Genomic DNA, 27,830 nt, shown 5'->3' with positions numbered 1-27,830 from the left:
GGCAAACATTAAATAAATTGATAAATTAACTATAAATTTAAGCTTTTAGATATTTCAAGTTATATACTACATGTTACGTCTTAAACACATACAAATTTTGTGTTTTGATATTAATATTTTTAATGCATTAACAAATCTCAAATATTATGTTTTGATGATTATAAAACTAAGTTAATTTGAATTTGAATCAGCTAAGTTCGGAGGCTCTGAATCCCTGATCAGACGGTCCGATCATACTCGATTCAACACTATAAAAAAAACCTTTTGATTTTTGTAGTGAGTATATTTTAAATTTTCTATAAATAGACTTTTAGAAAATTTAAAATATACTCACTAACAAAATAAAAAAAATTAGAAAAATCAAATTTTACAAAATAAAAATTAAATTGTGAAAACCTATATTATCAATATAAAAAAAACTGTTTCAGTATATAAAAATGATGTCAATATTTCTTAATTCTATATGTTAAATAATAATAATAATAATAATAATAATAATAACAACAATAACAGTAATAATAATAAGATTGTTAAATAATAATAATAATAATAATAATAATAATAATAATAAGATTGTTAAATAATTATTATTATTATTATATTGTGAAATAATAATAATAATAATAATAATTAGATTGTGAAATAATAATAATAATAATAATAATAATAATAATAATAATAATAATAATAATAATAATAATAATAATAATAATAATAATAATAATAATAAGATTGGTTGACGACCGTATTGATACGAACCCAACTAGAACTCGACGTTCCAAATAAATTATCATAAGATAACTACACGAAAATTTGTCAATAAATATGATCTCAATAATAATAATAATAATAATAATATAGATTATTGAAAATAATATACTATAAATTTAAATAAATTCATCAAACGGATCGGCCACACTACGTAGGCCCGCAGATATATTAATGTTATTAGCAAGTGAACACAAACATTTTGTATATAAAATAATGTATAAATATATACACACGTATTTTAGTTTTGATTTACGATTTTCATATATTATCTCGTACTATTTTAATTAACACAAAAATCTAATTAGATAATTAAAAATGTTCCATTTGAATTTTAAATGTGACTCCACCGGTAGAGGAATGTTTACGGCTTTTCATGTTCTTCCGGGCCAAGCTCGAAACGCATTGAAGTACTCTTGCCCGTCAATGTACAATCCAGGACAAGCAACTAACACCAAATCAAGCAAAAGTACTCATTCAGATGCTGTGCGATGAACTGATATGTTCGATTCGACTAAACAAAGCTGTGAAGAGGCCATGGATGGTGTTCAGAGAGGAAAACGTGAATATAAAAGTGGACCGAGAGAGTTTAGTTGAAAGACACTTCGAGCTCCCATAAAACCGTGTCCGCACTAATCACCAATGACTCAGGATAAGACCTCCCCGGCCCGTTTTCTCCGAAGAAGTTGGGTAGTTCATCTTCGCCGTATCGATGTCGTCGACGACAAGCATACCACCTATGAAGCCTTTTTGACATTTCATCCAGAGAAGATCAATCTTGGGACTGAAACAACAGAAAATATGATAGATGAAATTCTTATGAATTACAATATTATTGAAGATTCCATAACAAATTAGTATTCATAAAAAAACAAGACACATGATGGGAGGAAATTATAATAGATCTTAAAATGCAAACTTGAGTAATTTCTCATCCGAACTTAACATATTGGAAGCACCCAACAACCATAAATATCTAATGGAAAGTAAGAACAAAAACCTCAAAAACAAACAGCAGCAGAAAAAGGCCTCACCTGTGACTTGAAATAGCTTGCAAACAACTCAACCCACCCTCATCAGAACCAAATATCTACCATGTCATATGTCATAGCGTAGAAAACCCACAACCTTCAACATTGTTAAGAAATTTTGATCTATAATCACATACCCCTAAAATAAGAGAGAGGGAAAATAAATCAAGTGTCCAAAAATATCATTCATGAATCAAGAAAACATGGGAATTTCCAAATATAGATTCCACTTACAGATCCACCTCTCTCCAAAACAAGAAAACAAAGTACTTGCCCACGGGGCATAGGCGAGTTGGTAAGGCCTGAGGTGACGTGGGAAGAAATTTTCAGCGTTGCGGGTTTGATCCTCGTGTGGAGCATATTCCTCATTGAAATATTTGGGGGTATGCTCTGGGGGTTGGACCATGTTGTTCCCTCCCTCAGGTCCCTGCCTACTCGTGCACATCCCTCGATTTAACCCCCGCATGAGCCAATGGGCATCTGACTCATGTGGAATGGGGTCCCCTTCGGGGTCAACCCTTTTTTTTTTTAAAGAAAACAAAGTACTTGGAAACTGAATAAATGAATTCTAGAATTGCACTAAACTAGATCCTCCAAAAAAATCTTTCGAGGAATACATATAAATTATACACACATAAGCTATTAGAGGGCTGCTAAATCAAGAACATAATTGAGTATAAAAATATGGAAAACTAAATGTAAAGAATCACCAAAGTATAAAATGCCATCAAGTGGAAATGTGAGTAAATTTGTGAACTAACTCGATCATAAACAAAACAAAACGTAAGACATACAATATGGGCCTGCTGATATGTTGGAATAGCAGACCAATGACCCCAAAATGTTCATCCAACAGTACGGAATACAAGCCGTACGAAAACACTAACAAACGAGCACATACATTCACAAAGTTTATAGAAGTACCTAAATAGTCTTTAACCCACAAGAGAATTAGGCATTGTAAGATACTTCAAAGAAACAATTAGTTTGATAAATACAATGTATCACCTTTACTAACATATACAAAGAAAATTAAATTCATGACGTACCATGTAAAGATATGTTTTCACCAAAATGAATGAAAACACAAACTTCAATTAAAATTTTCATCATCAGTCTTATTGCTAGCGACAGGCGTGCCATCAACTATTGATCCCTCAACATCAGATCTAGTTAACTCAACATCTTCCCTATTTATACCACTTAACAACGATTGTATATCAGAACAATTACTATCAACAAAATGCATTTTATCACGATCATCTTCATCACCCATATTGTATGTATCTCTTGGTGTGTGACCAATAACACAATACCAATCCTCTTCTTTTGGATCACGAACATAATAAACCATTTGAGCTTGTGAAGCTAGAACGAAAGGTTCATGCTCTTCTTGTTCCCCTGTATGTATTAGGCGTGAAAAGTTAACCATTGTAAATCCCAAAGAATCAAATTTTGTACCAGAAGTAGTGTTAACCCATTCACATCGAAAAAGAACAATTCTTCCACGACTGCTGTAATCAACTGAGATTACATCATTTAATCTGCCGTAGTAGGTTGATTCATTATCATCATTATCATGCATCGATTGCACCATGATCCCACTATTCTGAACTTTTTTGTTCTGTTCAGATTCCATTGTGCGAAATACGAAACCATTTACATTGAATCCCTGATAACTAAAGGCCACAGAATTTGGACCTCGTGAAAGCGCCCTTAGATCCAATTCATCAATTTGTTCATTCGTTCGATCAACCTGTAAGATACATAAAATAAAATTATAATTATAATGAGATAAAAATATCTAAAAACATAACCAATCCATTTTATAATGAAACTAGTAATATACATGTAAGTTTTAAGTATAATACTTACGCGTCTTGCAAACCATTCTGGAAATTGCATTCGTACCATATCATCCACCTGAGAATTAGTTGGACGACGACCATATCTATATCGTCTCTTCAGTTCGTTTTTAAATTCTCTGTTTAATGTTAAAAGTGATTTTTAGAAATTTCGATTACGAAGAAAACAAAAAACAAGTTTAAAAAATGATACATACTCACGATATGGCTCCAATTCTGTACAGTTGGAAAGGATGTATCTATGAGCTTGAGCCAAAGTTTTGTTGTCCAAATTAACAACTTGACGTCCTTTTGTAGGTCTTCCTACTTGCGGAAACATTGCTAATGATGAAAACTCAACATTTGGTGTCTCTTTGTGGCGTGTTCCTTGATTGCACAACAAGCTGTTACTCTCCAGATAACGAGAACAAAACACAACACATTCATCTGCCGAATATGCCTCTGCGATGTTGGCCTCTGGTTGGGCTTTGTTTCAAACAAAATTTTTAAGTCTTCCAAGATATCTTTCTATTGGATACATCCACCGGGAATTTACAGGCCCAGCTACTCTTGCCTCGTACGCTAAATGTACCACCAAATGCACCATTACTGTGAAAAATGATGGTGGAAAAACTCTTTCCAACTGGCATAAAGCCAATACCACCCCTTCTTCTGCCTTCTGCAATTCATCTTCTCGCAATGTCTTCGCACACACTGTCCTAAAATATTCACATAAAACAATCAATGGCGCAGTTACTTTTTTTGATAACACGCGGCGGAGAACAATTGGAAGAAATTGTTCCATTATGACATGACAATCATGACTTTTCAGACCCATAATCCTACAACGTCCAACATCCACACACTTTGAAATATTGGATGACATACCATCAGGGACACGAATGCCTTTCAACACCGAACAAAATATTTTTTTTTCATCTTTGCTCAGACAATAACATCTGCTGGCAAATACTCTTTGCCATCTGGTTGTATCTGCGGCCATAATTGTCTCATAATACCTAATATTTTCAAATCTATACGTGCGGCAGCATTATCTTTACTCTTGTTTGAATCACCTAGAAGTGTCCCAAGAATATTGTCACAAACATTTTTCTCAATGTGCATAGGATCCAAATTATGTCTGATCAAGTTAAACTCCCAATACGGTAGACTAAAAAATATGCTTCGTTTTCTCCACATCTGTTCCATCAACCCTGTTTTCACTCGTGTGGCTGGTTTTGATGCATTAATCTTACCATATACCACGTTCCTGTATCGAGTCATTGAAAGAACATTGGATCCAGACAACGGTGCTAAATCTAACTCACATCGTTCTGGCTTGCCATAACTTGCCATCGTTCTAATTTCTGAATTTCGAGGTAAGAAATGACGATGCCCTCTAAACGACCATTTCTTGCCATGCTTCAAATATAATGCATCTGTCTTATCAGCACATGATGGACATGCATTTTTGGCATATATGTTCCATCCAGACAAACTTCCCAAACCAGAAAAATCACTAATTGTCCAAAGCAGTGCAACACGCATTTGGAACATCTCTTTACTGCACGCATCATAGGTCGAAATCCCATTTTCCCACAAATCCTTTAGTTAAATCAATAAAGGTTGTAAATACACATCAATATCATTTCCAGGTGCTTTTGGGCCAGGAATTAAGGTGGATAAAATAATTGAATGAGGCTTCATTGATTCCCAAGGTGGCAAATTGTAAGGAATCACGATAATTGGCCAAGTACTATGTGAAGAACTTTGATTTTTAAATGGATTAAACCCATCAGTGGCAAGACCCAACCGTACGTTTCTAGGATCGGATGTAAATTCATGGTGATGTTCATCAAATGTCTTCCATGCTAATGAATCAGCTGGATGCCTAAGATTTCCATCCACTACCCGTTTCTTCGAATGCCACAACATATTTTCAGATGTCCTAGACGACATAAATAATCGTTGTAACCTTGGTTTTAATGAAAAATACCAAAAAACCTTGGGAGGAGCTTTCAGTTGAAGGCGTTTTTTTCCACCTCTCAGTGATTTATTTGGTAATTTTTGCAAATTCTTCCATCTCGAGAGGTTACACACTTTGCAAGCTTGTTCTTTCTCATTTTCCCCCCAATAAATCATGCAATCATTTGGACAAGCATGTATTTTTTCGTAATGAAGTCCTAATTTGGATATTAATTCTTTTGCCTCGTAAAAAGAATTAGGTACCTGTGCCTCAAACGGAAGTACTCGGCGAAGAAAGTCCAGTAATGCCAAAAAAGACTTATCACTCCATTTCCCACTAACTTTCAACTGAAATAACTCAACAAGAAACGTCAATTTGGAAAACTTGGTGCATCCAGTATACAGAGGTTGTTTCCCATCGTCAACCAATCTATAGAAATCTTCTACATTCGATTCGCTTGGCGTATGACTTGTGGATGGGCCGAAGCAACTTTCATTATTCGTAAATGGTTCTTCACGCATCCCAAATGCTTCATGTATCATTTCTTGCACCACCTGTCCATGGTTAGTCGTCTCAAAAACCGACTCCGATTAAATCTGATGCCCCCTACACATGTTATTACTAGATTGTCCAGTAGACATTTCTCCATGAAAATCCCAAATGCGATAATCTGGAAACATACCATTTATGGTCAAATGTTCATAGATTGTTGCGCGATCGTGATTTGATGAGTTTATACATTTGCAACAAGGACATGGTTTCCTCACTTCATCATTTGTATTAGCATATGCATAACGTAAAAAGTGTAGAATTCTGACTCGATATTGAAGACTAGCACGAGGACAGTCCATCCATGTCTTCTGCATTATTTGATCCTGCGCAATTATTTTTAAAATATAAATACTCACATCATAACAAAGATCATTAAGCATTAAATAATATGATGATGTCGATTTTTTCCTCCGGGTTCGGTCTGGTAGAGCGAATCTCCAAATCTTCAATAAACCGGGTCGGGTCGGGCACGACGGAGCTCTGCACAGACAGAAACTAAGTTAGGGGGCGCCGAAGGTGTTTCGGCGTGACCCCTCCGATGCTTAAGTCAGTGCTCGAAAGTAAAAGAACGTGACTATAAGGAAGAACAAGAGAATATGCGTGCGTGAGTGTGTTAGCAAGAAGTGAATATAAGAGATGAATCCATAAATCATGAACCATACCTGTATTTATAGGGGTTTGGAGGGGCAGGTTACCTTGTCAAGGTAGAACATGTGTTAGAGCAGGACTCTACTCGGGTAAGAGCCCTGACCAAGTAGGATTCTAATATCAATATAAAGATAATATCAGATATTGGATTCATAAGATATTATCCTTATCTGTTGATGATCTTTATGTGCTGGAGAGTAGTGGAAGGTTCTAGATATTGGATCCTTCTTGGGCTCGGGTCGGGCTCCAACCATACCAGTTAGGGTTCAAGCCCATGTATTCATGATTACGATCTTATTCCCTACCAGGGCCATTTCAGACTAGGCTTCTCATAAAATAAGACTAAATGGGCCCCAAAGTATATTTCCAAAAATATGGATTATTGGGCTCGGGTCGGGTTAGACCCGTATATTTTTTAGGGACATCAATAGTACCTCCCCCTACTGGTCTAAAGAAGTATGAAATTTAGACCATATAGTCCTCTGAACGGACCCCGAGCCCCATATACCCTGTGTGTAATGTAATATATCACAATGTGTCTTCTGTGAACGGTCCGGATCTCGATCCTTGTCATGTGCTTTCTCTGGACGGCAGAGATCTCGCGATGGTACAATTTCCGAGAGATTCCCTGAGTGACGCGGCTCACCCCGGACCGCTGATCAAGATTATCATCAGACGGTCAAGATCAATTCAATCCTCCTATAAATAGGGCGGTAAAAAAAACTTCATTTTTCACCTTTACAGCGTGGGCGTTACTCTGTCAAAATTCCGTGAGGTACCCCGACCCGATCCACTATTCCCGTTTCATTTCTGATCGGTCAACCATCGAGCTCCTCTTTTATACTTTTCGATCAATCAACTTCTTCTGTAAGTTTCTTTGTTTTAAATATTAAATTAAGATGTCTTCCCCGGACGAAAATACTGTCCGGTAAATAGTTGCTTTTATTGAATCTCCTCTCCCTCACGAGGCATCCGAGCATTCTGCCTCTTCAGGGTCAGATGCCGACCCAAGTCCCGCCGAGACTCGGGATGCCAAGATGCGAAGGCTTCACGCCCTCAAGACTGATGAGGCCCGACTAAGATCGGAAGGCAAACATTGGTTCCAAATCCTAGCCTCCCACCTTAGTCCAGACATAGGCCCAACTATTAGGGACAGGTCAGGCATGCCTGATACTTATGACTTATTGCTCCCGCGTCGTAGGGACTGGGCTCATAGACCTCCTGAAGGATACTTAAGCTTTAGCCTAGATCAAGTGAAAATGGGCTTGAGGTTCCCCATCCCGAACATCATTTTGGCCCTGTTTCAATATTTTTGTATATGTCCGAGCCAGCTTACTCCTAACTCTTTTGGCTCGATATTATCTTTAGGAGTTTTATTCTGTTTTTTCTGAGTCCCCTTAGACATAGGAAACTTCACCAAATTTCTTCAAATTAAGAAAACCGCCCCGGGCTGGTTTTATATTTCCCTCCGTTCTAAATACCAATTTCTAAAAGGGAAACCAAGCTCCCACAAAGGTTGGAATAATAGATATTTCTTTGTCCGACCTGAGCCCGAGCAGCCCTGGCTATGCCGTTCAAACTGGGCTATGAATTTTATTTCTCCTGATCCTCATGCTCAGCCCAGCCACAATTTCACCAACTTCTTGGCCACCCTTTCTGTTAAAATCTTCAATATCGAGAGTTTGATCAAGGATGATCTCTTATGCACATATGGCTTCTGTAGAAAAGGAATAGAAGTCCAGGGTGATTTAGGTAGGAATACTTAACCATTTAATTATTCGTTACTTTACTCTCCCGTGCACCCCTTATTTATTTATTCTCCTCCCCCTTTTTTCTCTTTTTTTTTTTTTTTAACCTTGTTATATATATATGTATATATATAAATTTTTTCAGACGACTGGATAGCTCAAGCAGAGATGCCAGCCGACTTCCGAGCCGCAACCAAGAGGTTGAAAAGAAAGAAACCTGAAGCCTCTGCGGAATCCGTCACTGAATCCGACCCTCGTATTCCCGAGCTGGAACTCAAGAAGACTTCTAAGAAAGTCCGAGGAGATGAAACCCTGAACAAGACTGAGCCCCTTTCTCGGGCTAACATCGCTGCCTCCGGGAAGGGGAAAGAGAAAGCTTACATTGATCTTGGGTCCCTTCCCGAGCATATGCACTACAAGAAAAATTGCAAACGACAACGGATATATTCCGTTGTCGTATGGGTTCAAAAACCGTTGTACTTTTCTGTGTTGTCGAAAGTACACCCTACGACAACAGTTTATATCTGTTGTCTTTGAAGGCATACGACAACGGTTCTGCAACATTTTAAATCTGTTGTCTTTTGAAACTTACCACAATGGTTTTACAACAATTTAAATCCGTTGTCTTTTGAAACTTACAACAACGGTTTTACAACAGTTTAAATCCGTTGTCTTTAAGTGTGTTTTTTAATAACCAGGTTTTTTACAACAGTTTTATTTGAACAAAGACAACGGTGAAAAACCGTTGTCTTTTTCAAGGTGTAAAACAAAAAATAAAATTTAAAAACACTAATTTTAATATTATAATCACTCGAAATTAAAAATTTCAAAAATAAAATTAAATATAATTTTCAACATATAAATCATTCCAAATTAAAAATAATCTAATTCTAATTCAATGAACACTAGAAAATAAATTTATACATTAATCTTGATAAACTTGGAACACCCTTCAACAATCTCTTTTCCTATAACTCGTTTCTTTTTCAATGTTTTCCGTTCCAACCTGATACAAGTAAAAGACAACTGTCAAGCAAAAATTAAGAGATATCCAAAACATTAAAATGAAAAGTACTCATTGTAATTGAAATCTTAATTCAAATTTTCTTGAATGTAAAGATTGATCGTCCCCATTATACTTTCTAATTTTTCAGAAACATATTCACGTACCTAAAAAAAATGTTATATATTCACTTCCAATGGCTTTGGGTTCTGGTTAGTGAGGTTGACTTGAATAATCTGCATGATATAAAAAAAAAAAAAAAAAGGGTTGGAGAAGCACTAAAAAATCTACAAATGATCAAGACAAATTTTAAGCAGCTAGAGACTTGATTTTTGTTGTACTTTCACAATTATGCTCTTGTCCGTGAAGAGCATGTGCTGGATATCACCTTTTCTTTTGGAATTGAAGACATATACTGCAAGAAAACAAGTGTTGATGAAACATTTGATTGAAATGGTTCAGAAAATAATTTGTTGAGCACAGAGCATACGGAAATCTTACTTCATAAAGACAAATCATCTGAACGGTCAGCACATCAGCAAACAACAGAAAAAAGAAATCGGATTAGACAACGAAATTATTATGAAAGCGAAGATGATGCACGCAAATTAGACGAAGTGATCTGTGCTTCTTTATAGGCCGGCTAAGTAGTAAGCCGTTGATACGGGGACTATGGATACTAATATCTCTCTACAAGATCAGAACGGAATTTAAAATAGTTAATTAAAATCAAACTAATTTTATCTACGGAGTCAATCAACATAACCATTAATTATGTTATGACATGTTGAGACACAAGAAAATGAAGTACGCAACACTGAGTACTGATTTGTAAAGGAATCCATTGTAATTTGTATATTAACGTTGGAGCACACCAAAACTTAAGGATAAAGGAAATATAACTTCAATATTTTTAACGTATCTAAGACTCCACAATTAATTTATAGTAAGGATGAAATGACACTAAAAACTCCCGAAAGAATTGCTGAATTTAACAATTTCATGATGTCTCAATAGTATGAAACCTTATAAATTACACATTAAGTTTTATGTAAACAATAAGTTGTATTAGCTTTAAAACTTACTACAGAATGAAGAAACATTGTTTTTTTCAGGGTGAAGCTCGATTTTCTCCACTTTCACCTCCATATAGTGCCATTCTTACCACCTGGAAGATAACTGAAAAGTTGAAAACATAAAATCATTGGCGTTAGCATATAACGATTATAAGTTTCAATGTACTTGTAACACAATTTTCTTCATTTGTTACACGTTAGTATGGCAGAAAATTGATGCACTCAAGGGTGGCGAATGTAAAGGGAGAGTCTTGGTTTAGATTATACTTACATGAGATGACAACCAAGACTACGAATATCACAAGCCTAATTTCAAGAAAGCATTTCCACCAAAATAATAATAATAAAGGTTTTTTGTTTCAAAAACTCCAAAATAGAATTCGGACAAGGAATTTAAATTAAAATAAAAAGTATTTAATCCTTGAAACGACTATTAATCCACCACCATTGATGATGCCATAAATTCACAAGATATACTTTTGTTTCATCTTTAATGGAACCAACAGTCCTAAAATTCTTAAAAAAAACTGTCGGAGTAGTGAAAAATCACACAAAAACTAAAATAAAACCCAGATTTATTTTGCAAAACCGGGTTGGAAAATGATGAGATCTAGGGGGGGGGGGGAATTAAGGTACATGAAAACAAGAGGTATTAGAAAGAACAAAACTCATCCATTGATTTAATTGAATCTGTAATATTATTGGTGCTCAATCCAGAGAGAGAGAATGATAGTGATACCATTTTCGGGTGTCCAAGGAAGAATTATTCACAAGATGGATCGAAAGCAGTGCATATTAGTTAAAGATCTTCGAGTTAAAACAAGGCATTGAGTGATTAATCTTGTTTTTAGATGAGGAATGATGACAATTCCTTGTTCTTTGAGAACATGATAGGTTGTTTCATCTACCAAATCATCAAGTGCTAGATAGCATATTTGCATGTATTCAGGCCGTTGGTTCATACTTTCAATATCCCATCTTAAAAAAAGTTTAAAAATGTGAAATTTAAATCAATTTAACTACGCATATGATTAATATTTGAAGAGAAAAAAGAGTATGCAAATTAATGATGAATATATGACCAGTTGATTAATTGTCAAGTCCTTACCTCTGAATAACATCATATAGGAGTTGTATTCCCTTTTAAATTTTGATTTCTTTTTAAATTTAAAATTAGAATAACTCATGAAATGATTCTATTTGGCTTTAGCCAGCAATCCCGAGCGTAAATTACAGAGTCAAACATTGATTCCCGAAGAAGAAAGTATCCCATCCATTCTGAAATAATAACGTCAAATGACCAAAGGAAAATGTCAGATGCAATGCAAAAATATCAAAATTCTAAGACAAAGAGATTTAAATACTGCAACAAAACAAAATGGCAGGAATAAAAAACAAGACAGAAGAAAATTACCTAACCTTTTTCCTGAAGATTAACATCTAGAACAGTCTACACTCTACACCATGTTCAAACCAATTCTATCAACGTAAAAGGAAAAATAACAGACCGCTCAAGATTCTTCAACAATTTTTTTTTCCGATCATAATTATTTGCATATCTTTCTAGCATGCAAGATTCATAATTGCAAACCTGAAATCTCTGTCTAAGTCCAGTACATAGTTAAAACTGGGAAACTATTGAAAAATACATCATGAACGGGAACGGACCAAATGAACGATCATGCATGAGATCGAAAGCACAAACTCGCAATTCTCCTCGCCGAATCTATGGTTGCATTGATCCTGTTCTTGTACTTCTTTTGTGTGCAGGTCCCAAAATCTGTTTCTGCTTTAATCAACCAAGAAATATGAAATCGGGTCAAAAGAATCCATTCAGTTCTTAATATCTACCCGAATAAAACGAATGAAACAATAAATACAATCAATCACAATCTGAGCTCAAACCCTGAACTTTAGCTTCAAACACGTCAGCGGAAACATCTAATAAATAAACTAACCAGCTTAAAACACAAATTTTAGCACAACCACCCACAATTTGTAATACTACTACGTACCTTCCACTAACAAGATTTTACTTTTGTCCTTCACGTTGTCTAGCACATCTATGTTGACATAAGTAGCTCCATGGCAAACCTGGTGAACAATTGAAGTTATCTAGTTCATAAACAACTCAGAGCACCTTTTGTCTGTTGGATAGACCAAGAAAAAGAACAAATTTTGACAACAAGAAAACAAAAAAAAAAAAATCAAGAGTCCTTTGAGGCCTCATGCATTATGCTCATGAATCCAATGACTTTGAAATATCATGAGACAGAGAATCACATGAAACATGAAAAATATCAGGCATGAATAATAGCTCTTCCCCTGCGACAGTTAAAATAGGCCATGTATCAATTGATATATTCTGAAATGCAACACTCACGTAGAAGAGTTGGATCAGTTAAGTAGGAATATAATATGAAAATACCCCAACATGGTTCTTCCAAGTAAATGTGTAAAAGAATTAAGTTGTATCAAATTAAATCATAAGTTTACCTTTGGGTAAGATTAAGAAGGTCTAATGAAGGAGAAGGCCCCGAAAAAGTAAAACGAGGAGTGTTGTCACCGCCAGCAACCATTACATGAGAAGTAATGTTGTTAGTTTTCTTGACTTCACGAGCACCACCATTGCTACCTGCTTAGCCGCCATCGTAAGGGGTGATGGATGTGGGGGGGATTCCACAGGATTTCTTGAATGGTTTCGGCCACGTTGGACATGGGACTCGCAATATTTCTGCCCTGCCACCACATCCCTTAAGCAACTCCATTCTTCCTGTCTGTTCTACTACATCTCCCTGGCTCCGGATCCATAGCCGCCCATCCCCAATACCCTGATTGCAGCACTGACGCACTATACACATAAACACGTTAAAGTACGTGAAATGTTAAGAGAGCAACTCTTCCCCCAATATAAATCCCTTAAATGACACCTCTTCGGTAATAAAAATAATTAACCCAACAACAGGATACAAAACTCAGTATATCCAATATCATTAATAAATCAGAAGATACAATCCAGAAAATTTCACATTCTTGAACTGAAAATAATCAAAAAACTGAAGAAAACATGCTTTAAAATGTCAGCACCCGAAAATTATTTACTCATGTTTGAGATAGCGAAATTGGGAGGGCAGAAATTTGTGGCGGTGAAGAAAATGGAGGGGCTCCCCAGGTTGCACAACCTAGGGGCGTGGGCAGCGTCGCATTTGATCTCAAAGCATGCCCCGCAACTCAGCCCGTTGTTGAAGAGCGCAGTGCTCAGTGCTGCCGTGTTCATGCCATAGCCTTGGCTGTACAAATTCCTGTACCCACAAGCACCACCTAATTAAAGTAATTAATTTACATTAAAAACCAGATGAGAAAATGTGGAGGAGGAGAATCTACTTACCCATTGCTCCTGAGGCGTGGCTGCCGCCGTAGAAGGTGGCATGGGCGGATTTGCAAGAGACGGCGATGTACACGCTGGGGATTCTGTCCTGGACAGAAGCAAGAAAATGGGGTGACGAGTTGGGGCTAGGGTTTGGGTCTTCCTTTATTAATGAATGTGCACATATATTTATATTTTTTGAAAAAGAAAAAAAAACAAAAAAAAAAAAAACAAAGACAACGGTTTAAAAAAAGTGTTGTCGTAGACTACATAAAACAATACAAAAAGACAACGGTAAAAAAAACACTGTTGTGGTAGAGCTCCAAAAGCACGCACATAGACAACGGTTAATTAAAACCGTTGTCGTAGGCGATAAAAAACACGCTCATAGACAACGATTTTTTGTTTTTAAAAACCGTTGTCTTTGACACATATAAGACAACGGTTTTTTAAAAACCGTTGTCGTTTTTCATTAAAATAAGGCCAACGACAACGGTTTTTGTAAAAACCGTTGTTAAATGACAAAAGACAACATTTTGTGTATAAAACCGTTGTCTTTTTGGTGTTGTTAATTAACAGTTTTGTTGTAGTGATGGAACGAGGTGATCCCGACCACCCCTACAGCCCGGGAGTTTCCTTCTTTGCCCGACCGGACCAGTCCGGGAGCTTGAATATTATGCAGCACATGGTCTCTACAGAGGACCTAGAGATAGTTCGGGCGGTACTAGATAAAGAGGCTGAGGAGTCTCTAGCCTTGGCCCTCATGCAGGTAATTTTTGGGTTAATTATAAACTTGAAAAATTACTTTTATCATTTTTCCTATTAATGATACACTATATTTCTCTTTCTAGGTTGTCGCCTGGTCAGGGGAGATTACTGCCCGCGCCTATAAGGCCCGTGCTGAGCATTCTTTGAATCAAGATGCCTTGGTGAAGCGGATAGCTGCATTGACTGGACAGATTCGTGATATCAAAGCTGCTCATGACCAGGAAGTGTATGATATGAGGTCGGATATTGAGACAGCTCAAGACGGGTGGGATGAGGCCAAGAAGCGTATTACCGAGCTCGAGGCTGTTCTGGCTACCAAGGATAAGGAGTTCGAGGTCGGATGGTCAAAAAGGAAGGAGGATTTTATCAATTCCTCTGATTTTGCCGACCTTTGTGCTGAGAAGAATGTGACATTCTTTGAAGATGGCTTCAAGGGATGTTTGGCCCAGATCAGGGCTGAAGGATATTCTGAGGCTGAACATCCTTTTTCCTCCCTTGACTCAGCCAAAGCCTTAGATGACTTGCCTGACGAGGAGGGGAGATCCGAATGGGAGGAGGCTGACCAGGAGGAAAAAGAGCCCGAGCAAAAGGAGGATGCTGCTCCTTAGTGTTTTTTTTTTCTTTTAATGTTGAAAACAATGTTCCGAGCAAGTTCCATTTCTAGACCCTGCGCGGTCTTCTTTTTGGTTTTTAATTTATTCCGTATTATGAATGGATGACCCGTGTTGGATGTATAAATTGTTCAGAGTTTTGCCGAATATAATTTTAATTCCCGAGCTGGAATGATAACAAAATTTTGCTGAGTATTGAATAAATTCCCGAGCTGGAATGATAACAAATTTTTGCTAAGTATTGAATAAATTCCCGAGCTGGAATTTTAACAAAATTTTGCCAAGTATTGAATACATTCCCGAGCTGAAATTTTAACAAAATTTTGCCAAGTATTGAATAAATTCCCGAGCTGGAATTTTAACAAAATTTTGCCAAGTATTGAATAAATTCCCGAGCTGGAATTTTAACAAAATTTTGCCAAGTATTGAATAAATTCCCGAGCTGGAATTTTAACAAAATTTTCTAAGTATAAAAGTAATGCCCGAGCTGGTAATCCTTTATGATACACTATTTAATGTAAATTTTAATCGGATCCCAAAGTTCGTGGGGATTGCCCAACTGATCGGGCTAAAATTTTTTATTTTGACCTCGAATGGGGTGGTGTGTGCCGAGCTTATCAGGCTTTAATCTTGATCACGAATGGCTTGGTGAGTGCCGAACTAGTCGGGCTTTAATTTTGATCACGAATGGCTTGGTGAGTGCCGAACTGGTCGGGCTTTAATTTTGACCACGAATGGCTTGGTGAGTGCCGAACTGGTCGGGCTTTAATTTTGACCACGAATGGCGTGGTGTGTGCCGAGTTGATCGGGCTTGGTTTCTGACCACGAATGGCATGGTATGTGCCGAGTTGATCGGGCTTGGTTTCTGACCACGAATGGCGTGGTATGTGCCAAATTGATCGGGCTTGGTTTCTGACCACGAATGGCGTGATATGTGCCGAGTTGATCGGGCTTGGTTTCTGACCACGAATGGCGTGGTATGTGCCGAGTTGATCGGGCTTGGTTTCTGACCACGAATGGCGTGGTATGTGCCGAGTTGATCGGGCTTGGTTTCTGACCACGAATGGTGTGGTATGTGCCGAGTTGATCGGGTTGGTTTCTGACCACGAATGGCGTGGTATGTGCCGAATTGATCAGGTTGGTTTCTGACCACGAATGGCGTGGTATGTGCCGAATTGATCGGGCTTGGTTTCTGACCACGAATGGCGTGGTATGTGCCGAATTGATCGGGCTTTAATTTTGTTTGACAAAACATGTCATTTTTTCATTGATAATTTACAAAACATATCTCAAAGATTTAAGAAATAACAGAAGAACTTAACTACTACTACTATCAAACTTAAAACAAAAAATAACAAAATAACTCACAACCCCATGCTCTTTATGAGGTCGGTTGTCCTAACTCTGCTTGGGATCTTAGGAGTAATATTTCTTAAAATATTGAGCATTCCACGGCCTTTTTCCTTTCTTTCCTTGAGAATATTCCAAGTAATAAGCAGTCACTCCTGCTTTCCCTACCACCTTGAAGGGTCCTTCATATTTCGCATCTAGTTTTCCTCTCTCCCCATGGTGTTGAATTTTCCTCATAACCAAGTCCCCCTCTTGAAAGGCCCGAGGGTAGACCCGTTTGTTATAGGCTCGGGTCATTCTTTTACGATAAGCTGTTAACCGAACTGCTGCTCTAGCTCGGTTTTCTTCCACCAAATCTAAATCCATGGCCCTCAGTTTATTGTTATCCGGGCCGTAGGCTATGACCCGGGCACTTTCTTGTCCAATCTCAGCAGGAAGGACTGCCTCCGTCCCGTACACCATATTATATGGTGTTTCATCCGTCCCGAACCTTGTTGTAGTTCGATAAGACCATAATACGGATGGAAGCTCATCCACCCATTTTCCCTTAGCTAAATCTAACCTGGTCTTGAGTGTTTGCACAATAGTTCTGTTAGTAACCTCCACTTGTTCATTCCCTTGGGGTAAGCAACAGATGTAAAAATTTGTTCAATTTTCATCTGTTTACACCAAGCTTGGACCTTAGAGCCACAAAATTGTCTTCCATTGTCTGATATGAGCCTGCGCGGTATTCCGAACCGACAAACAATATTCTTCCATAAGAAATTCAAGACTTCTTTTTCTGTGATTTTGGCTAATGGCTCGGCCTCGACCCACTTTGAAAAATAATCCACGGCCACCAATAAGAATTTTCTCTGACCCGTGCTGACCGGGAATGGCCCGACAATATCCATTCCCCATTGATCGAAAGGACAGGCGGCTACTACTGCCTTCATAAACTCCGCAGGCCTCCACTGTAAATTGGCATGCCTCTGACAATTGTAGCATGAATTGACCAGGACGGAAGCATCCTTCTTCATAGTGGGCCAGAAGAAACCGGCCAGGAGGGCTTTCCGAGCTAGGGCTATGCTACCCAAGTGATTCCCACAACAGCCTTCATGAATCTCTCGCAAAACGTAATTAGCTTCATCCGGGCCAAGACACTTGAGCAGAGGTTGAGAGAATGACCTTTTGAAAAGTATCTTGTCAACCATCACAAAACGCAAAGCTCTCCTTTTAATTTCCCGAGCCTTCTTGTTATCGTTCGGGAGCTCATCCTTAGTCAGATATTTGTGGATGCCATACCTCCAATCTCCTTCAGGTACGTCTGCTATCAGGTCGTCCAAACTTTCAAGTTGAGATACCAGCTCTTTCCCTTTTAGTCCGGGCTCGAGTGGCTCACCCACGGAACTTGCGAGACGAGCCAAGTGATCAGCTTTCGTATTTTCAGTTCTCGGGATCAACTCCATAGTGAGCTCGGTAAACTCTTCCTTAGCTTTATCTAATGCTTGAGCATATTTTATCATCTTTTCATTCTTGGTTTCAAACTTCCCCTTGCTCTGTTGTATGGCCAATTGTGAGTCTAAATAAAGGGTAGCTCGGGATATACCAAGATTCCGAGCAGCCTTTAGTCCGAGCAGGAGGGCTTCATATTCTGCTTCATTATTAGATGCTCGGAAATCCAACCTTATCGAGATGTTGGTTTCCTCGCCCCAGGTTGATATTATCACAATCCCAACCCCGCTTCCTGTTTGACAAGATGATCCATCTACAAATATCTTCCAATGGTCCTCTTGCTTTAACTGAATAGTTTCTGCCAAGAAATCAGCTAGGGCTTGAGCTTTGATGGCAGTACGGCTCAAATTTTATGTCGTACTCACTTAACTCTGTAATCCACTTGATCAGTCTTTCCGATGCATCTGGGTTGGCTGCAATTTTTCCCAAGGCACTATTGGTAAGAACAGTGATCGGGTGGGATAAGAAGTAAGGTATCAATTTTCTAGCTGTAATGACGAGGGCCAGAGCTAACTTTTCTTGAGTCATATAATTGAGTTCTGCTCCCTTCAGGGCATGACTGACAAAGTAGACCGGCAGATGATTTACCCCCTCCTTCCGAACCAGGACCGAGCTAGCGGCCCGGGGTGTGACAACCAGATACACGAAGAGATCTTCTCCCTGTACTGGTTTGTTCAACACCGATAACTCTTTTAGATACTTTTTCAACTCTTGGAAAGATTTCTCACTCTGTTCATCCCATTCAAAATTTTTAGTTTCTGAGTGCTTTGAAGAACAGGAAACTCTTATCTGCTGATCTTGATATGAAGCGAGCCAATGCGGCAATCCTTCCAGACAGCCTTTGTACCTCCTGTATATTTTTGGGCGACTCCATAGAGATAATGGCTTGAACTTTTTTCGGGTTAGCTTCAATTCCTCTCCTAGTGACCATATATCCCAGAAATTTCCCAGTCTGAACCCCAAATGTGCACTTGCTCGGGTTTAACTTTAATAGATAATCACGTAGTGTCTGAAATGTCTGGGTCAGGTCGGCAATGAATTGACGAGCTGTTCGGGTTTTGACCAAAATATCGTCCACATATACTTCGATGTTTTTGCCTATTTGTTGCTTGAAAACTTTGTCCATTAGTCTTTGATAAGCGGCCCCAGCATTCTTGAGCCCAAAAGGCATAACCACGTAGCAATAAGTTCCTGTAGAGGAGACAAAACTCACCTTATCTTGATCTTGCTTAGCCAGGGGAATTTGATGATACCCCTGATAAGCGTCCAGAAAACACAATAACTCATGCCCAGATGTGGAATCCACCAACTGATCTATTCGGGGCAAGGGATAGCAATCTTTCGGACAGGCTTTGTTTAGATCACGGAAGTCTACACACATGCGCCATTTACCCGAGGACTTGGGTACCAAGACCACATTTGACAACCAAGTTGGGAAATATACCTCCTGAATGTGTCCGGCCTTCAAGAGTTCCTCAACTTGCCCCTGAATCAGCGTCTTTCTCGGGCCCAAAATGTCGTTTTTTCTGAATAATAGGGCGGTAGTCTCGTATAACATTCAACTTGTGCTCCATTACTTCTCTTCGTACTCCCAAAAGGTCGGATACGGACCAAGCGAAGGCGTCTTTGTTCTCCATCAAACACTGTATTAGCTGTTTTTTAAGAATAGGTTCTAGTGTCCGAGCAACCTTGACCGAACCAGTTGGGGGGCAGATTATGATCTCTTCACACTCTTCCTCAGCCATAACAGGGGCGTTTTCTTCCAATAAGTTTACTTGTTCCCGATCTCTCGGCCTGGGTCGGTCATCATGGTTGATTTTGACCGCCTTTTGTTCTATCCGTACCTCTTCCACATAGCACTTTCGAGAAATCTTTTGATCTCCCTGGACCTCTCCCACTTCATTACCCACAGGAAATTTTATTTTATGATATAGTGCGGAAGCCACGGCCATGAACGTAGTAATGGCTGGTCTTCCCAAGATAACGTTGTATGCTGATGGTGCATCCACGATAATAAAGCTGACAATCCGAGTTTTACTTGTACGATCCTTGCCCAAAGTGAGCGGCAAATTGATCAATCCAGTAGGTCGGATGGCATGACCCGTGAACCTGAACAACGACGTCACCACCGGCTCTACCTTATATTCCCCCAAATCCATCTGGTTTATGGTTTCTTGGAACAGTACATTGACCGAGCTTCCCGAATCCACAAAAATTCGGGCTACGTCATAATTAGCGACCAGAGCTCGAATAACCAATGCATCATTATGAGTAGTATCCGACAAACCTTTCAAATCACCCGGGCCAAAGGAAATGGTCGGGCCTGTTCTAACCACCTGGTCAGCTATCTCCATGTTGCTCATTTTCCGACTACTTGTCTTCCTTGCCCTATTGGAATCTCCATCAGTCGGTCCCCCAGATATCATGTTGATAACACCTTTTGTGGGAGGGGGTGGTCCCTGGTTATTCCCGGGCTGATTCTGGTTCGGGCGTTGGAAATTTCCCTGGGGTGGACCAGGTCGGGGTCTTGGTGCGTAATGATCAGGACCTTCGTGACTCCTTTTATTCGAGGGATATCCTCCTTTTTGTCGTGCCAACCTATCCCTCATCCCTGGCTCCTGTTGTATTATTCTTTCAATTTCCTGCTCCAGTTGACGACAATCATTAGTATTGTGCCCATACTCATTGTGAAAGTCACAATACTTGTCAGACTTTGGTCTACAGGGCCCCTGCTCGCTCCATGGAGGTCTCTGTAGAAGTCTTTTTTCTTCACATATTCGCATAGCCTGAGTTTTACCCATCCTTAGAGGAGTGAAAGAAGTGAATTGCCCAAGCAGCTCGGGTCGGGGAGATGGTCCCATCCTCCGAGGTGTGTTAGGGGTCCGGGCGTTCTTCGGACTTGGTGGCCTGTCCATCCCATTATTCATACGGGAAAATTGTACCTCCTCTAGATTCACATATTTTTCGGCCCGAGCAAGCACTTCATCGTAAGTAGACGGCGGTTTTTTGATCAGGGATTTAATAACATCCCCTGTAGCAAGTCCTTGGGTAAAAGCACTGATAAGCAGGCCAGTGGTGGCAGTAGGTACTTCCAGGGCCAAGGCACTAAATCGACGAACATATACTCGCAAATCTTCTTGACCTTGCTGTTTGATAGCAAAAAGACTAAGAGTAGTCGTAGGGTGTTTTTTGCTACTAGCAAAGTGGTGTAGGAAGGCATTGCTGAAATCCTTGAACTCCTTGATATCTCCTTGGCGTAATAAGTTGAACCATTGTTGAGCCGGTCCTATCAAAATATTGAGAAAGACTCGACACTTGATCGGGTCAGAATATCTGTGCAACAACGCCGCATTCTCAAAACGGGACAGATGCTCATCCGGGTCCCCTTTCCCATCATATTCCCCAATATGCGGAAATTTAAAGTTTTTGGGGAGTTCGGACTCCAATATTTCAGGAGAGAAGGGAATATTCCGCACTGGCGTGGCTAGGTATTCGGATTGTTTCTTCTTCAAGAGCTCCATCTCCTCCTTCAGTTTCCTGATTTCCTCTAACTGCGCGTTCTGACCTGGTGGTGGGGGAGGGGGATTGGTTTCCGCCCTTGCAGCCATAGCTCTTTCGACAGCAGCGGTGATAAGTTGATTTATTTCTTCTTTGACTCCATTTGCCTCAGCCATCTCAACTCTTTTCCTTCAATTTCCCACAGACGGCGCCAATTGATGATGTCGATTTTTTCCTCCGGGTTCGGTCTGGTAGAGCGAATCTCCAAATCTTTAATAAACCGGGTCGGGTCGGGCACGACGGAGCTCTGCACAGACAGAAACTAAGTTATGGGGCGCCGAAGGTGTTTCGGTATGACCCTTCCGATGCTTAAGTCAGTGCTCGAAAGTAAAAGAGCGTGACTATAAGGAAGAACAAGAGAATATGTGTGCGTGAGTGTGTGAGCAAGAAGTGAATATAAGAGATGAATCCATAAATCATGAACCATACCTGTATTTTTAGGGGTTTGGAGGGGCAGGTTACCTTGTCAAGGTAGAACATGTGTTAGAGCAGGACTCTACTCGGGTAAGAGCCCTGACCAAGTAGGATTCTAATATCAATATAAAGATAATATCAGATATTGGATTCATAAGATATTATCCTTATCTGTTGATGATCTTTATGTGCTCGAGAGTAGTGGAAGGTTCTAGATATTGGACCCTTCTTGGGCTCGGGTCGGGCTCCAACCATACCAGTTAGGGTTCAAGCCCATGTATTCATGATTACGATCTTATTCCCTACCAGGGCCATTTCAGACTAGGCTTCTCATAAAATAAGACTAAATGGGCCCCAAAGTATATTTCCAAAAATATGGATTATTGGGCTCGGGTCGGGTTAGACACGTATATTTTTTAGGGACATCATAATATTAAAAATAATAATTGAACAATCCAATACTCAACTTAAGCTACACCGTATTTAAGGAATTCTCCAATATATAAATCTGGATTTTCAAAACTATCCGAATAAATTTCTGAAATGTATTCGATTCCTCAAATCATAGCAAATTTAATACATACAATCAAATATACAACAATTATAAATTATTTGATCATTATCCATCTCACAAAATCAAATAATAATCGAACCAAATAGGCTTACCCGTAGTCTATAATCTGCACCAACCACGGCTGAAAAACTCGAGTTTCAACACTTCCGAACACGAAGCACGGTGATCAGAGACTGTAGCTTGCAACGGCGTTCAGCCGGAACTCAACTGGAAAAGCCACGGACTCGAGGAAAAATCGAAACTTGGCTCGAAAAGATTTTCTCTAAACTTAAACTAGTTACCAACGACCCAAAAACACTGTTTACAACAAGCACGAGTCACTTCAACGGCGAACAAGCGTCGAACGGCGGCCGACGTCAACAGATGCCAGCCGGGTCGCAAGTTTTCAGTAAAATTTTGATAGGAAAGCAAAGTTTTGGACATTGGAAACAAAACCACTAAATCCATTAGAGTTTCCGGCGGCGGAGAGTGGCAAAATCGGCCGATCAAAATGCGGCGGTGGTCTGGGTTTCCTCAAGAAATTTGTGCAGATATCGTGGAGAGAGACGTACGTTAGAGAGATTGGTGAAGATGATGATAAAATAAAACCAATTTTGCAAGTCTAATAGTACAGTATTTTTATATTTATAATTATTATATTATATGTTACTTTAGCTTTAAAATTTGGTAAAGTTGATTTTTTTAAGGGGTAATTATTTTAAAATCCCTAAATCTAAACATAAATTTCTCCTAACTCCCTACATTCAAATTTTTTAGTTTGCACTCCCTAGTGGTTCCCAATTTTGATTAAACAAGTATTTAACTAATCTTTTGTATTTTGGCATTGTTTTACCTATCGAACCAGTTCATGTCGTGAAGAACTATTGGTTGCGCAAGGTTTTCAGCCTATATACTTTAGATTAGGGTCCAACATGCTTCCGTAAAGTAAATCAAATTTAAATACCTCTTTGACCATAATGTCGTCGGGTTATACCTGCCGAGTTTTACGAAGTGCTCCTCACACTCCAACCACGCAGTCGCAACAGATGGTTTCTGCACAAGCTCCTTCAACGACACCCAGCACAGCCTTAATTCGTTCTCTACCTTAAGGCGTATGGTATATAAATTTAATTATAAAATATGAACATGAAAGAACAAGAGACTTTAGAAAAATTATTCAGACATAATATTATTACATAAATCAACTCCTTTGAAGAGGAGAAGACAACTTGTTTAGCTACTCATAGTAGCTTCGTTCTTGAAATACATAAACGAAAACTTATTACAATAGAAAGAGAAATATTACAACAATTTTATTCGTAAGAAAACCGAAGGGAATGATCGATGTCTTCAGCTTTCTCAAATGCTTGTATTTATAGTTGTAGTTCCACTCGTTTTACCGAGAAACTTCAGGGAATCTTACAGTTGTCTTGTATTTCTTTATGTCATTATTGATGGCATCTTTTACTAGTGGAGGAATCACATGTCTGCCACTTTCTTTTGGCTTTATTCTCCTCACATGCCTGCTTTATTGTTGTCGGGGCATCTTTTGCTTTTGAAGTAGACCCCTGTGAAAACACATCTTTGGTGGTCCTTGTCCACCTTTCCTTGTCTCGGAAAAATCCTTTCGATCCGTTCGGGGTCTAAAGGTTTTTTCAAATTCTGCCTCCTTCTGATTTGGGCATTTTGGGCAGATATTCTCTGACCATCGTCTAATATGAGCCATGTTACAAAATTTTCGACGAGTTTCTTTAATCCCCGGCAGCTTGTTGTTCCACAAAAGATTTCTCTTCTTTTCGAAGAGTTCTTCCGCAAATGCTGTAGTTTTTCCTGTCATTGTGTTCAACAGGAACGATCCGTTCACAGAATTCTGATAAAATTTGAATGGAAACTTGACTTTGTCCATCTCAGTAAGACAGACCCAAATACCCCATGCCCTTCTGGTTGAGATCTCATTTTCCCCGAAAGTGGACACCAAGGGTATTTCTTCAGTTTTAGGATCCTTGATAAATTTATGACTGTTTATATCAGGTCTCCTCAGCTTGATAAAATGAAAGGGTTCGTGTGATCCTTTCACTGTTGGTTCTGGAGCTGCACTGAAAAAATATAACTCAAGCACATCTCCTCTGGACAAATGATCATTATTTGCCCATGTTTCTTGGACTGCTTCCTGAATCCATTTTGGTAACTGTGATATCTCCAGAAAGCTTGGTGACGTTGTATAAACTGAGGCCAAAGCCCCAAATTCATACCAGAGTTTTACATCTTTAGGATTGACATTGTTTTTTAGCCAAACCCTTGGATATATTCCTGCAACATCAACCCTGCAAGTGTTCGGGTTGATTTCATTCCTTGTATTCAATTTCTCCCACTTCTGTTGATAAACCTGGAATGGAGAAATAATAGATGGATTAGTATCAATCTTAGATTTGCCCTTGTCAGTGTTGGGCCTAAGATTGATCTCTTTCTCTTTTACCCCAGAGGCGGAGGGTTGACTTGATGAGTTATCCTCATCAATTGTTGCTTCATCCAGATCATCAAAGGCTGATGATAGATTAGCTCTTGTTTTTTGAGTTTTAGATTCCTCAACATCTTGTTTCACAACCGGTGGTTGTATTTTTTGTTCTTGTAAAACCAATGGTTTTAGTATATCTTGTTTATGATAAACCAATGGTTTCTCTATAGCCTTCACAATTGGCCCTTGAATAGCAGCCCATAGTTGTGTTTGAGCTTGCATACATCCTGTAATTCGATTAGATACTTTGATCCGATCAGCTTGTTGTAACCTGCCGGCCATTTCCGCATTAATGGCTAACTGGTTGAACTCGTTTTGAAGCAACCCAAGGTGTTCCCTGAGATGCCTCTACATTTTCAGGATGGAATCCACGTCACTGACTTCCATTTCTTGTTAAAAAATCTGCAAGAATATTTTCATGAGATTTAATAATAACAATATCAAAAATATAATTTTGACATAATGCTTGCCATCTTAATAACCTAGCTTTCTCAGGTTTAGATTCAATCTTATTCTTTAGGAAAGCTTTTACCTGGGTGTTATCAACCTTCAGAGTGAATTTTTTAGCAAGTAAAAATAATGACCATTTTTCAAAAGCCCTTTTAACCGCATAAAATTCCTTCTCGTTGATATGCCATCTAATGGCTTCAGATTCTGAAAAAAGACCGCTACAGTATCTGCATGGTATTTCCCCATCTGGAGTGATTTTGGTAAGGACTGCCGCCCACCAATCGTCGCTGGCATCCGTAAATAATACCAGATCATCTTCATCTACGGGTATAGCCATTTTTGGGAGATTCTTACATATCTCTTTTAATTGGTTTACCCCTTTAGTATGGTCATCGGTCCATATAAACCTAGCATCCTTTTTTAACAAAGGACTGAACACCTTTCTGTACATTGCTAGATTGTTAATGAACATCCCTGCAAAATTAACTACTCCAAGAAAACTCTGGAGTTGTTTTACATCTTTGAGTTTATCTGGAAAATTCTTTACCTTTTTCACAATATGGGGTTGTAGAATTATTCCAGTTTCATCAATCTCAATACCGAGGAATTCAATTTTCCTTGTTGCTATGACTGCTTTCTTTTCAGATAACACCAGTCCTTCTTGTTTAAAAATTTTAGAGAAAATCTCTAAGTGTTTAACGTGTTCGTCTATATTTTTTGATGCTATAAGAATATCATCAATATAAACAAACATAAAGTTGAAATAATCTTTAAAAAGGTTATCCATCTTTCTTTGAAATATCTGGGGTGCATTAGCCAATCCCATGGGCATAACTTCCCAAATATAGTGTCCTTGTGGAGTAGAGAAGGCTGTGAATTTCTTACTGCCTTCTTCCATTCTTATCTGGTAGAATCCAGACTTACAATCAAATTTTGAGAACACTCTAGCATTTCGTACACAGCTAATTAGATGTTCTCTACTAGGTATGAAGTACCCGTCAAACTCCAGGATTTTATTAATACCTTGGTAGTTAATAACTAACCTGGGTTTCCCTCTTTTTATTTCACCATGATTTCTGACCAGAAAACCTGGGCTACTATATGGTGAAACTCCTTCTTTGATTAGACCAAGGTCCAAATGTTCCTTGATAATCATTCTCATATCCCTTTGATCTGTTATGTTCATCGGAATAGGCTTATATCTGACGAATTCATACTCTTTGCCTTCCTTTAGAGTAAGACTGGCTTTGAGTTGATTTCTATCCCACCATGCCAAAGGATGCTCATTATAACTTTCTTTGAGCCTCTTTTTGACATCTTCAAGAGATACCTTATTTTCTAACTCTATATCTCTATGATTTAGAGTTACCTTGAGAAGCTCCATATCCTCTGTTTGGAGTTCTTGTTCTGTTGTTATTTTCAACATGGTTTCTCCAAACCTTCTTGGATCTTTCATTTTTGGGTGAACAGATTAACTTGTTTATAGGATTTCATATAAATAAAATCCTCTTGATTCAAACCTTCGTTTGAAGTCATCTTTTGTAAAAATCTTCTCCTCAACAAAGAAAAGTATGAGTTAACGAATAATATTAAGTCTGAATATTTAACCTAAAGCTCTGATACCATTTTTTGCACATAATTTTTTGTACCAAAATAAGCATTAAAACATGAGATATAAGCACAGAGATCTTTAGATATAAGTATAAAACCTTCAGATCTAAGCACAAAACAACCCATATTGAGTACAAGAATTAAATATTAAAATAATCAAGTTTTGTGGTCCTTAGGGAGTGCAAAGAAAGAATCTTTAAGGGAGGGAGTTGGGAGAAAGAAAGGTTTGGGTTTGGGGATTTATTCATAATTGACTCTTTTTTTAACAGCTTTAAAATTTGGTAAAGTTGATTTTTTTTAATAGATACGTGTTATTAAGTTTAAATATGAATTTAATATATTTAACACAAAACTATGTATTTAATATAATATATTTTATAAATCCGATAATTTTACTATATATAAAATAATAATAATAATAATAATAGTAATAATAATAATAATTTTATTATTATATAAAAGAGTAAAATAATAACTATTTTGGTCATTTTATTGTTTGTACA

General features: G+C 38.4%; 4 protein-coding genes across 4 annotated transcripts; all 4 read right to left on the bottom strand.

Annotated features, from left to right (window-relative positions):
* Positions 1-2,892: 2,892 nt before the first annotated feature.
* Positions 2,893-4,961, bottom strand: LOC140861895 (uncharacterized). Its single transcript, XM_073264898.1, has 3 exons — positions 3,862-4,961; positions 3,675-3,783; positions 2,893-3,555 (listed from the first exon to the last, which is right to left on the bottom strand). The coding sequence occupies exons 1-3, from the start codon at positions 3,981-3,983 to the stop codon at positions 2,893-2,895; spliced, it is 894 nt and encodes a 297-aa protein (XP_073120999.1). The 5' UTR covers positions 3,984-4,961.
* Positions 4,953-23,324, bottom strand: LOC140866449 (uncharacterized). Its single transcript, XM_073271435.1, has 3 exons — positions 22,865-23,324; positions 6,292-6,484; positions 4,953-6,163 (listed from the first exon to the last, which is right to left on the bottom strand). The coding sequence occupies exons 2-3, from the start codon at positions 6,292-6,294 to the stop codon at positions 5,255-5,257; spliced, it is 912 nt and encodes a 303-aa protein (XP_073127536.1). The 5' UTR covers positions 6,295-6,484; positions 22,865-23,324; the 3' UTR covers positions 4,953-5,254.
* LOC140861894 (uncharacterized) lies at positions 16,799-19,607 on the bottom strand. Its single transcript, XM_073264897.1, has 4 exons — positions 19,074-19,607; positions 18,592-18,955; positions 17,592-18,524; positions 16,799-17,349 (listed from the first exon to the last, which is right to left on the bottom strand). Exons 1-4 carry the CDS (start codon positions 19,605-19,607, stop codon positions 16,799-16,801), a joined length of 2,382 nt encoding a protein of 793 aa, XP_073120998.1.
* Positions 19,702-21,900, bottom strand: LOC140861893 (uncharacterized). The gene has a single exon (XM_073264896.1). The coding sequence runs from the start codon at positions 21,898-21,900 to the stop codon at positions 19,702-19,704; it is 2,199 nt and encodes a 732-aa protein (XP_073120997.1).
* Positions 23,325-27,830: the final 4,506 nt, after the last annotated feature.

Source organism: Henckelia pumila, chromosome 4, assembly GCF_033568475.1.
Source record: "Henckelia pumila isolate YLH828 chromosome 4, ASM3356847v2, whole genome shotgun sequence".
Lineage (NCBI taxonomy): Eukaryota > Viridiplantae > Streptophyta > Magnoliopsida > Lamiales > Gesneriaceae > Henckelia > Henckelia pumila.
Note: the sequence above shows the minus strand (reverse complement) of the source record. Positions and strands in the feature narration are given on the sequence as shown.